This window comes from Cryptotermes secundus, unplaced genomic scaffold (genome assembly GCF_002891405.2).
Source record: "Cryptotermes secundus unplaced genomic scaffold, Csec_1.0 scaffold62, whole genome shotgun sequence".
Taxonomy (NCBI): domain Eukaryota; kingdom Metazoa; phylum Arthropoda; class Insecta; order Blattodea; family Kalotermitidae; genus Cryptotermes; species Cryptotermes secundus.
Genome location: NW_019727786.1, coordinates 1,279,180 through 1,292,027, shown reverse-complemented (window position 1 = coordinate 1,292,027; position 12,848 = coordinate 1,279,180). Strand labels below are relative to the sequence as shown.

Here is a 12,848-nt window from a genome sequence, read left to right as displayed (position 1 = left end):
TGAAAGGAGATGAAGTGACAGGAGGTTGGAGAAGACTGCATAATGAGGAGCTTCATAACTTCTACTCTTTTTCNGGGTTCAAGTCCCGATGAGGTCATTGGATTTTTTTCAATTGACCTAATCCTTCTGGCCGCACTACATCCTGGGGTTTACTCAGCCTCTAACAGAACTGAGTACCAGGAATTAATTAAATGATTTTCCTGGCGAGTGAAACACGGCTGGTGCGTAAGGCTGGCAACCGTACGGCCATCTTTGAGCCGATTGTCAAGGTAATGTGGGACCCTTAACGTCTCACAACCTTGTGGGCCTTCACGGCCTGTTACAGGGATAGCTTTACCTTTTTTTTTNTTTTTTTTTTTTTTTTTTTATAAATAGATTGAGGATATTTGGTTTGAAAGGAGATGAAGTGACAGGAGGTTGGAGAAGACTGCATAATGAGGAGCTTCATAACTTCTACTCTTTTTCAAGTACGAGTATAATTAGAATGATCAAGTCAAGGAGGATGAGATGGTAAGGGAATATAGCACAAATGGGGGCAAAGTGGAATGCATATAGGATATTGGTGCAAAAGGCAGAAGGGAAGACTAAGGCATAGGTGGGTGGACAATATTAAAATGGATTTTAGAGAGATAGGGTGGGATGGTATGGATTGGATTGATCTGGCTCAGGATAGGGGCCAATAGAGATTTCTTGTGAACATGGTAATTAACCATCAGGTTACATAAAATATTAATCAATTATCGTGTCCCATCTAATGCAACAGAGAAAATGTTTGATCACACAACAGAATGCATTGCATGAAGATTACATAAAATGTTAGGAAGTTCTCGAGTAGCTTCAGGACTGGTGGCTTGTGAAGAAGGGATCAGCTCCATGAAGTTAGTCAATTATTAGTTGGTTGGTTCATTACTTTGTTCATTTGTTTGCTTGGTTGTTAGTCAAGACACTCAGTTAGTTAAGATAGTGGTTCAATCAGTCAGTGAAATTAATCTATGTTAATCAGCTGTTATATCAAGACTGGAGTGTACACAGTTCTTACATGCATTCTTTGCACCTTGGCATTTTGAAGTCACATCTACAGCTCCAAACTGTCTTTACTGTTGTTTCTTTCATATCTATCATTGTGATTACTGCTGGTACCATGATTCTAATTATGACATAGTAGCGTAGTTGTTTGAGGCACTATGCTACAAGTCAGAAGGTCGTGGGTTCAAGTCCTTTTGAGGTCATTGGATTTTTTCAATTGACCTAATCCTTCCAGCTGCACTATGGCCCTGGGGTCGACTCAACCTGTAACAGAAATGAGTACCAGGAATATTCTTGGAATATTCTTAGGGGTAAAGCAGCTGACACATAGGGCTGACAACCTTGCCACCATCTATGAGCCGATTGTCTAGAAAATGTGGGAACCTCAACATCTCACAACTCTATGAGCCTCCACGGCCTGTTACAGGGATACCTTTACTTACTTATCATGGTTATTGCTCTTTGGTAGATGCAGTAGTGTTGCACCCAGCTGAGAACTTGGTACATCTTTCACAATGCTACTACTGATTGTACATATTTAATATGGCCTCTAGTGTCATAACAGTCTTACCAAATTTTGTTAAAACTCATCCAGTGGCTCTCGAGTTGAAATAGACCTATCCATTGTGGACTTTGATATTTGTGGTCCTGAAACTCAAAAGTTCTGTTACCAGAGAATTAATTGTAGTTTATTGTCAGTGGACTGAAATTCCATGTGCATAGGTGCAGTGATTAAATATTGTATATGCCGTTGTCACGTTGGTCTTTATTTTAAATTGAAATAACTTTAACAAAAGCTGCATATTTAAATGGATTTAAATGCAGATTTCCAGAATCCTATACTGAATGTTGCTTCCCACCTCATAAGTTCACATTGCTACCATGCCGCAGCTGTTAGTGAGAGTGAGTAAAATGCAGTGACATGGCTTATGTAACAGTTGTTGTTAGAATCTGCACATTAAGGAAAGTTTATGAATTGTTAGCATGATAATTATGTCTACACACACATCTTGAACTACTCTGTAATGCTTCATTTACCTTAATAACTTGGCCCAGTAGCTCCGTATTAGCCTAATCAATGCAGTACATGGCTTGGAACAGCATCTGTGATCTATGAAGAGAGGAACAGTATTAAGATAGAAGAATGTGGAAATAAGTTCATGGAAGAAAAAGTAATCATGAAAGTATGAAGTTTCCAAGATATTATGAAAGCAAACACTTCATTCTTCATTTTTAGGAAGGAAACAACAGTATGCACTAGAATCTCATCAGGCAGTCAGACATGTCAGACTTACATTAAAACCTCAACTTCATTAGGCTGGTCACCTGAAAAGATTTCAGCACATTTATTCACACCAGAAGCTCTGTACATGATATAGAAAGAATACTACATTATTTTATTTAGAAAATAGTAGGAAGTGGTGAAAGTTTGTGTATGTAAATTGAAGAGGATCAAGAAGAAGGGAGGAAGAGGGAACACAAAGCCTACAACAGGTGGTATGATGCAAGATAGTGCAATTTGATTGGTAAAAAATGAAAAAGGTCATGTGTGTTAAAAAAAAAAGCATCAGAAATATTCACATGGAAACACTGTGAGGCTATTTAATACTGAGCACCACTTGTTAGAAACAGAAGCCAAACCTATAATTTTACTCTTCATTGTTAGTTCTGCATTATAGACACCACTGTAAATTAAAATTTTGTATTTGGAATTTAGAAAGCATTGACAGAATCATTTCTGGTTTTTGTCTTAGTATCCATACCAACAAGGATTTACCAAAGAAAATTGGCCATTTTGCATGCTCTTTGATGCGTTACTGCTGATGACAGTAGGGGTAATTATGCTTATATTCAGAAGACAGGTACATTGGATACCAGAACTCATTCTTATTTTTGTTAAATTACACTCTTTCAGACCAAAGGATGTAAAAGTACTGGAAGAAGCAGCCTTGAAAATGGGAATTGGGAAAAGAGGATGAAATGGAGGTTTAGAAGAAAGAGGTGTGAAAAGTCTTGCATATCATACACTCTTTTCGTCATTTTGTTTGACAATAAATAACTGTTATACATAATATTTCACTTGAATTGAATCTCGGTATGCTTAAGAAAATGCAGACTCTTTTCATACAGGAATGTGTCTGGAATTTGAAAATTCATTTGTAATTAAGGATTTTTAGTTTATCATTGTAGCCTAAAAACATAGTTCATTTTTGAATATTAGAAAAGCAGTACTGTTGAAGTCCCCTTGAGAATTCTGTGTCATAACCTTCTGTGTAATGTACAAACCTACAGGTGGTAAACTGAGTGAGTAAATGGATGACTTGCTTACACCAGTGCCTCTTCTGCCAAGCAGGAGTCCATGTACAGACCTCTGTTGTTATGTTCTGCTCCCATTGTTTAATTCTTATACTTGTTTTACTGACTTTCCTGTTGCCACAGTTGAAACTCATTTATATAATGCTCTTTTTCAGATGCTTTCATTGTGTTATAAATGTTAACTGCATATAATATGAAGATTTTGCTGTCTTTGGAATCATACATCATTTAACTAGGGCTTGCTTCTTGTGAAATACATAATGAAATGAGATAAATAAAACATATTAAATTTAATAGAATAATAATCACTGTGGTCTCTCGTGTTGATCAATGAAATTCAAGTATAGTTTGTAATATTTGATACTTTTGCAGCATGCTAAAGATGTCTAATTTGAGAAATGATCTTCATAAAACACTGAAACCACCTACTTTGGATGAGGAGCCATGAAGAAAACAGAATAATGTAATGTGAGCTAACTAATTGACTCCATGAAGCTAAGACCTTCTTAAGAGGCTGGTAATAGCTTAGCTGCTCATGATATTCCATGCCTTTTTTTCATCCACAAGATTAATTACCATGTTTCTTTAATCACTACATTAATATTATCCACCATTTACACTTAAGTCTCCCTTATGGGAGTTTTTCCATATAAAATCCTGTATGCTTTTATCATATATCTATGCATACTACATGGTCTGTCCATCTCATCCTCCTTAATATAATCTCTCAGTAACTGGTGAAGAGTCGTGTTTATACTATCATGCAGCACAATGTTTTTGGTCATAATTGTACTGTTTTGTAGTAGAAGATTCTCAGTAATGATTGTAGTAGTACTTCTTGTAGCACAAAGTTTCAGTTGTCACTATGCTGTCCTGTACCACAAGGTTTTCATTCATATTTATACTGTCTTAGGACAGAATTTTCCAGTAAAAATTGTGTCTTGTAACAAAGGTTTTGAGTCATAATTATACTCCCTTATATCTTAGATATTTATAACAGTATCGAGAGCATGATTCATGATTGGTTTATTTCTATCGAGTCATCCCCCTGCACCAGTCTTTTAACTGTTAGTCAGTGGCTTCTGTTCTTGCTTAATGACACTGTATTATAGTGGGTTACTTTATAAACATTTTGGGGTAGCTGGTTATATTCATTTTCAAGCCAGGTTCTCTGAAATATCACCAAACTTGCCCACAACAAAAACGGTGTCATTACCCATTAATCAAGAAACAAGCAAAAAAGTCATTGATCATGTAATATTTAAGGAGAGAAAAGGGGGGGGGGAGGCTTGAATTGGCCCAGAAATGACAAGACTTGGTAGCTTATGTTTTAATACAAACAGAATTCCTGATGGACAGACAGTTTTCATGTTTGCTGGATAAAGTGTCTTGCAATAAAATGTCGGATGGTGCAAGATACAGGTCTACAGATTTTATGGAAGTTCATATTAGTTTCATAGAACATACTTCAATATATATAGACAAATATTTATTCAGTTTTTGGTTGGTTTGTTACACAGAAAAATATTTTCTATTTTCAATGTTAAGAATGGGAATTTTTTATATAAGTCAGTCACGTTCTTTCATCAGGCTTGATGATGAATGGAACCCCCGTTTTATTTGATTGTGGCTTGAACGTGTCTCTTTCATTGGTTAATGGCTGATCAGATATCATCTTGTGATATAAGATCCTACACATTTCACGATCTTTGTTAGGTCATTCCATACCAAATCCCGCAAAATTGAGCAAAGTTTCAGCCATGCTATCAGTTTTAATTATTTGTGTTTTACTAGTAAATATCCATAAAGTAAAAGTTTTCCAAACGTTTTAGTTATTATTAATAAATCCATAGGTAATATTGAAATGCTGTAGTTTTTAGTGTGCACTAGGCCATTTTCTCACAGACATGTCCATATATCCTTTATTGAAAATGCATAAGATTTGGTTCTATAGCAATAGTTTTTCCCATGAGTAATGGTGCACACTTCTGCAGTAGTTTTGAAGGTATGACCATTACACAATTTTTTTTTTATTTCTTTTACTTTCATTGTATAGGCATCTTTTTGAAAATGTAAGTTTATAGGCCTGCTCCTACTAAGACTTGCATTTTTTATTAATGCTTAATACATACATAAGAAGAATTGTTTTTTTAGTTACACTGACTTACAAAATGAAAGCAAGAAACTGTTGATAAGGTGTGGATCGAAAACAGAAGTACAGGAAAGTGCCACTATCTGCTTTCAATACTAAGAATTATTGATATCAAAATACCATCTGCCCCTCCCCCAAATATAAAAATTCCAGAACTGTAACAAAAATTTTAAAAAAGGGTAGTGGGGGGTGGAGTCCAACTGGGTCCACTTGGCATGGCAGCCACTGATTGGCCTATTGTATCCCGCCCCGGGTGATTATGATGATGGGGAATTTGGTGGAATGAAGATTGACAGGGGGAAACCGAAGTACTCGGAGAAAACCCGCCCCAGCGCCACTTTGTCCACCACAAATCCCACTTGACCAGACTCGGGATCAAACCCGGGCCACCGTGATGGGAAGCCAGCTACTAACCGCTTGAGCTATTCAAAAAAGGGTAAGACAGACATCTATTCAGACTGCAGAACTGTTCAGTTAATGTGTAAATACAAACAGTTGTTAATTAAGCTGTGTCAGAAATTTGCACATTATGCAACAGTAAAGATATGGACAATATTAAAATGAACGAAATATCTGAAGAAAATATCCATGAAGAAGAATACCCTATCATAAATGTTTCATATGAAGGGAAATGCAAATTGAAGATCTCAGCTGCTCTATCACTGTGTTAGAGTGCTATTCAGTGAAACTAAGTGTTGCAGGAAGGACCTAGAATAGATTATGGGTAAAGAAAGATTGCACAAGCAAGTAAATTTGACAGTTCAAAAGTTTCCAGGGTGCTGAATTTGCACATTATGTCATTATCACAGTCCTGGATAATGCAAATAAACAAACATGTGAAGGAAATAATGATATTTCTATTTTAATGACTGAAAGAAAGCATAAATGTGCAACATCACCTAAACAAGAGATTCTAAAAATGTTAATGCTAGTGCCAAAATGTTGGGCAGTTCAGAGGACAACAGAGGAATGTGGGGTTTCTAAATATATGGTAACTCTTGTGCATTGAAGCAAGAACAGGGTATTCAGAAACATCAGTGGACTTTCAGTACTCTGTGCAGTGTTATATCCCAGAAGATAGAAGTCTCATTACTTAATGTTTGTTCAATATAATACAACCACTGGCCATTTTGATTTGTATTTTTAACTGTATAAATTTAATTAACTATTGCCCAAAATTTGATTTCATGGTTGTTGAGTGAATCTAACAGGAGACACCAAAAGGGTAATTAAAAATATATTTCTTTGAACATGTTATGTTATCATGTCAGTCATTTGAATTTTAATCGATGATCATTTTACAAAACAAATTTTCATAACACATGGGCTCTTATGAACGTGGCAGTGAATCTTTGGGTTCCAAAAAAGGAATTGAATTTTGTAAGTGTCTGAGCAACCACTAGCTTCTCCAGAAGGACTTTATTTTGTGGAAGTACATAGTTTTAGTAGCATTAAATATTTATCACTTTCATTTGCTACATTCTTATTCACTTAGGTCCACCCTTGCGGGCGTTACCGCCACAACACTGTGGTCTTCATTCTGGCCAAGGAGTATAATCTGAAGAATCTTCGAACCATCCACCGGCTAGACCGCCTGACTTCTGGCCTCTTACTCTTTGGACGTACTCCCAAAAAGGCCCGATCTATGGAACATCAAATTCGTAACCGCCAGGTGCAGAAGGAGTATGTGTGTAGAGTTGAAGGGGAATTTCCCAGGTACCATACTGTGATATTGTGGTGTTAAAATTAGCAGTACTGCATAACATTCCAGGTTCAGATCTCATCCCAAAGATGCAGTATTCATTTATGTTTCTCCTTCTTTTCCTTAGGCCCTGTAGACAAATGTCATGATACAGTATACAAAACAATACCTGCCTAACAGTGTTCACATGATTATTTGTTAGAAGAAGGTTGCAGTAATGGCAACCTTTGTGTTAAATAATCATGCATTAGGTTGGGTATCGCAGGTTGTGAAATTGTAACATTTTATGTGACACAAATTCAGAATTTGCATTTTAGAGTGTGAGTAAAAATGTAAACTAGTAGGTCTGTCACTGTGTAATGACCATACAACCTAGTCATTCTGTGATACTTAACTGAATTTTTTTATATATAATTCTTTAAAATGTGTCATGACCACTTTATCCTTTCCAATTGTCAGTAGCAGACTGATTTAGTGGTAACACTCAAGATTCACATTTGAACATTACCCAGCTTGGATCTCAGCCAGATGAGTGGTTATACTGACTGAGGTTTTTCATGGTTTTACTTAGTCTTATCAAACAATTCGTGGCATAGTCCTTTGAAATAGGCCATGACCACATCCTTCCAAATGTTTACCTACTTACCATTTATGTCAGATGGTAATTTTTCATCTTAGGATTTGATTAGAAAACATAAAAGTTAGTCACAAAAGCCTGAAATTATTGTAGCCAATCTGTGACTGGGATTCAGCCAGCCAGCTTGGTAGGGAATAATATGAGCATAAGAAAAAGTATAAAAATTTATGTTCAGCAGTAACCTAAATTTTCTTGTTTTGATGCTATTTTTCCATTGTTAATGCTTACACTGTAGTCTGAAGTACACACACACACACACACCTTGTCAGTTTGTTTAAAAAAATTTCATTACGTTAGTAAACTGTACATAGCATGAAATATTTCTATTTTTAAATTCTGTAACTTTTAGTAACTTTTCTGAGTTTTTGTAACTATTTAATTAGGCCTTTTCTTCTCCATATGTTTATTAAACTTTTGTGCCTGTTCAGTGAGGTGATAGAGTGCCAAGAACCAATTGAAGTGGTGAGCTACAAGATAGGAGTCTGCAAAGTGTCACCCAAAGGAAAGACATGTACCACAACGTTCCAGAAGCTTGGTTATAATGGCAAGACAAGCATCATATCATGTAAGCCCCACACAGGGAGGATGCACCAAATCAGAGTTCATCTCCAGTATTTAGGTGAGCATACACACACACTGGACTGTTGCATTAATCAACAATAATTGTGATCAGCTATTTGCAAACATTTCCTTGTGTCTGTTTTTGCTCTTTCATATTTCTTTCAGAGACAACGCATGTAACAGATATATGTCAAATGACAGTTACAGGACTGGAACAAGAGCACAGGCAAATCAAGCAGCCACTTGGGGACATACGGTTTTAGGGACAGTACATTCAACAGGCCCCTCTTTTTNTCTTTTTTTTTTTTTTTTTTTTTTTGTCTTCCTGAAAAATGAAAATTGACTTCGCTGCTCTTTTGTTCATATCATTATCATTAATTGATAGTCAATCCAGATATGATACACAACAATATAAGTGTAACTGTGAACTGCAAGTGCTGACTTTTTTTGCCAAATTCTGTAATTTCAAGCTAGCAGCCCCACCACAATTGATGGAACTGGATGACATGATATTATGTTGCTATTTCTTTGACTTTTCTTTTAAGAGCAGTGACATCACAGACTTCTTTTCTCACCATGTCTGAGAATTTCATGTTATTAATTGTGCCCAAATTTTTAGAAATTTGAGGTGTTTTTTTTTGTGGGGGGGGGGAGGGGTGCAGGTTTTGGGGTTCTGCCAGCTCTGGGCAGATATTATCTTTATCAAATACATAGTTTAAAAATTGTCATACAGTGAAAGTAGTAAGTATGTACATGGTACTTGTGCATAGCAGAGCAGGGTGATTCAGTCTGCCAAACTTTCTGGGTGCATAAATCAGGTGAGTGTGTGTAAAAATAATTTCATTAACAAGGGACTGATTTGGAAAGTTTAAAGGTTTGTGGAAATTTAAGAATAATATTAAAATGTATTATAAATAAAAGGTTTTAAGGAAAGTTTTCACAGCAACGTTAGTGTTAAACTAAAATTAGTGTTACTTAGTAGTGGAACATGTTACTTTGGATGCACATTTGAGCACATACGTGCACATTGTTGCCAACCATTGTAGTAATACCCTGTGCTCAAATATGGATTTAGGCATAACAAATAATTCCCAAAATTTTGATTACTTGTTACTTTTGTTTGGTTTGCTGCTGCTGTATATGCAATAATTTGTGAAGAAAATTACTTAATGAGGGGCTTCATAATTTGTTCTCTTTGCCAAATTTTAGGATGATCAAAATAGGGAGGTCAAGGTAAGGGAACATATAGCGAGCATGTGGGAGGTAAGAAATGTATACAAAAGTTGGTAATAAAACTTGAAGGAAGAAATAACTTGGAAGAATTAAGCATAGATTACAGGATGATATTAAAATTAATGTTAAAGAAGTAATATATGAGGGCATAGACTTCTAGTTTTCATGAACACACTATTGAACTTTCACTTCAAGCTTCATTAGCAGAGATACATATAATCCCTTCCCCCAAATAGGAATAAAAAACTCATAGAGTTGTAGAACTAAGTTTCCCTTCTTCTAGAGGGACAATAAAAGATTGAAAGTAGCCTACATTTTATTATTTGAAAAGAAATATTTCTGGAATTGTTAGTTGTTTACTGCCTGAATATGTAGATATCATAATCAATTTTTTTTATCATATATTACCGAAAGGGAAGATGTGTCAAAACGTTGGTCAGAACACAACAGATGATATGGTTGAAGTCCAAAAACCAACATTACATGTCAGATGCTGAGCACACAAGCTTAAGATCAAGAATGATCTGTATAATATTATAAATTGTACACTGTTGCTTCTTCCTTAGAGATAATTGATGCTCACTTGATCATTCTGTACTTGGCAGGGTATCCAGTGGTAAATGATCCACTGTATAATCACACAGTCTTTGGTCCTGAGAAGGGGAGAGGGGGGAACATAGGCAAGACAGACGAGGAGCTCATTCGGGACCTCATAAACATCCACAATGCAGAGAATTGGCTTGGCATGGATGGAGATTCAGAACTTAGCATGTTCAAGCCCCTCAAGGGAGACATGGATGATGGGCTCAACTCATTGTCAGGAAAAGGTAAAAGTGATTTCTAAAGGTTTGTGTCTGTGTTTGATGTACTGTGGCACAATTATGTCAGCACTGTTCATTGTTGAGGTATATTTGATATGCAAGTACTTGTATTGTGGGCATTGGCTCTCTTCCCATCTTCATATGATCTATCATCACTGTACTGATAGATATGCGTTTTATTGTTTTTATATTTGAGATGGATGGAGTGCTTTACATTGAAGTAAAAATATGTGTACTAATAATGACCACTGCCCCATTTTGAACAGATGCAAGTTTATTCTCCTTCATTGCCACTAGTCCAGAAAGTGAAAACTGTAAATTATATAGCAGTATTACAATAACCAGTCACCTGAAGACAGAATCAGAACCAAATTCTGAAATGTTGTGTTTATTAAACAATAATGGAAAGATATACTCTAATTTGGAGTACACATATTTTCTACACCTTTTTGCGATTGGAAGTATCCCATTTACCTTGAACTACATTAACTTCCAATGCAAATCTTGTAATGAGAAAGTTTAATTATTTCTGTCCTCATATCATGAACATTTATTGGGCAAAAGAGAATAATATTTTCCATTGACTGTATCTGTGAATGGTCAAATGAGAATACACTGTCCCATTCCATCATGATATTATTAAAAGTTACTTAAATTCCCAAGAGCAGAACTCTTATTCACTGTGTGTATTTAGAATATTTACAAATATATTTGTAATTTAATTATCCATTTCTAAGGATTTTTTTTTATTTCATTCCTTTCATAAAAGCCCCTTTAGACTTATTATTTCATCAAGAGAATGTTGTTCAAAAAATCTTACTGCAGTGATGTTGGTATGATTATTTATGTTTGTAGGGGACACGCTAGTATAGTTGGTTGAGACACTGTGCTACAAGCCGGAAGGTTGCGGGATCAAATCCTGATGGGCTGGGCTTTTTCAATTTACCTAATCCTTCCAGTCACACTATGGCCCTGAGGTTGACTTAGCCTCTAACAGAAATGAGTACCAGGAATATTCTTGGGGGTAAAGACGGCCAGCACGTAAGGCTGACAACCTTACCGCTATCTGTGAGCCGGTTGTCTAGAAAATGTGGAACCTCGATATCTCAACAACCTGATGGGACTCCATGGCCTCTTACAGGGCTACCTTGACTTACTTTTATTTATGTTTGTGTATTCTACTCTTTCCAGTGTGATGTCAGGCAGTCCTAAAAATGCAGGTAATGCGGTAGGGCTTGAAACAACATCTAGCATACAGCCCCATATTTTATTCTACAAGTCTGAAATTCATCCTTATTTCTTATTCTTCACAGAATACTTGTAACACCAAATCGGTCTGCCTTTGGAAGATCAATATATGCTGTCTCTTATGTCACATTGGATTTCTTGGTTAATGGAGGGACTCGCCTTCTCCATGGCCTTCTCCTCCCCCACCCCTCCATGGTTTTAGGTCTCTGATGAATGTACTTTAGTGTTGGTGGGATAATTTTGAGCTGCAAGAGATGATTATAACAAGACTGTTCAGAATTGAAAGGTCCAGGAGATGCAGAAACAGTTCCTATAGCCATTTCCATTTTGGGGTGCTGAGGGAATAAGGGGGCTAGTTTCAAGCATTTCCATCTTCATCACAGAAATCACCCTCAGATAGTATCACGGCAATATATGGTCTTGGTAAGTAATTCATTATATAATAAAAGGGATGACAATAAATTGTCTGTGAAGAGGTTATGCCCTATATATTGTATTTAGCCTCTGCAGTCAGTTTTTCTCAAGCATATGTACGGCTGTCATGGTAGCAGTCACACGTTGCTATCGTTCCTTACGCCCACCATCACATGCCTCTCACATACAGTCACGTAGGTGGGAGGATTTTACACGTGACCATCTGACTTGATATTTGAAGATGAGGTTACCTTTGAACATTACAATAATTTCATTGATGCTAATTACTCAGTTAGACTGTAATATTTAGCATATGCATTGATGAGCTATCAGGTATTGTAATCATTTTTGACTGTTATAATTTTCATTTTTTTCTACTCACATACATTTCTGTCTCCACTGAGACATATAAATCTCAGTATATGAAAGAATCTGTCCTGTTTCAACATTTTTCTATGAAATTATATAAAAAGCTGCTCTAGCATGAACTCCTAACTTCTCATGGTGTTCCTCTGATCATGTCTCATATGTAAATAATAAATAAAAACAATATATTTCTTGTACAGTCTCATCAGGCAAGGGGGTGCACCCAACATCAAGCTTGTCTCCAGGTACTGCCAGGGTGGTCTCGTTCGCTCTTCAACATTATAATTTCAAGGAAAGAGAATTGGTGGCTTAGTCTTAAGTAACATAGAGGGCCTTATTTTCTCTCCACCACCGCTGCCAACACCACCACCG

General features: G+C 36.3%; 1 protein-coding gene across 3 annotated transcripts in view; it reads left to right on the top strand.

The window, feature by feature from the left end:
* Nucleotides 1-12,848, top strand: part of LOC111864921 (uncharacterized protein C18B11.02c) — a 702,662-nt gene that overhangs the window by 682,066 nt on the left and 7,748 nt on the right. For all 3 annotated transcript variants that reach the window (XM_033751616.1, XM_023852540.1, XM_033751617.1), the window contains 3 exons: nucleotides 6,990-7,210; nucleotides 8,262-8,452; nucleotides 10,233-10,454. In XM_033751616.1, coding sequence (XP_033607507.1) covers nucleotides 6,990-7,210; nucleotides 8,262-8,452; nucleotides 10,233-10,454 — 634 coding nt within the window. The remainder of the gene's footprint in view (nucleotides 1-6,989; nucleotides 7,211-8,261; nucleotides 8,453-10,232; nucleotides 10,455-12,848) is intronic.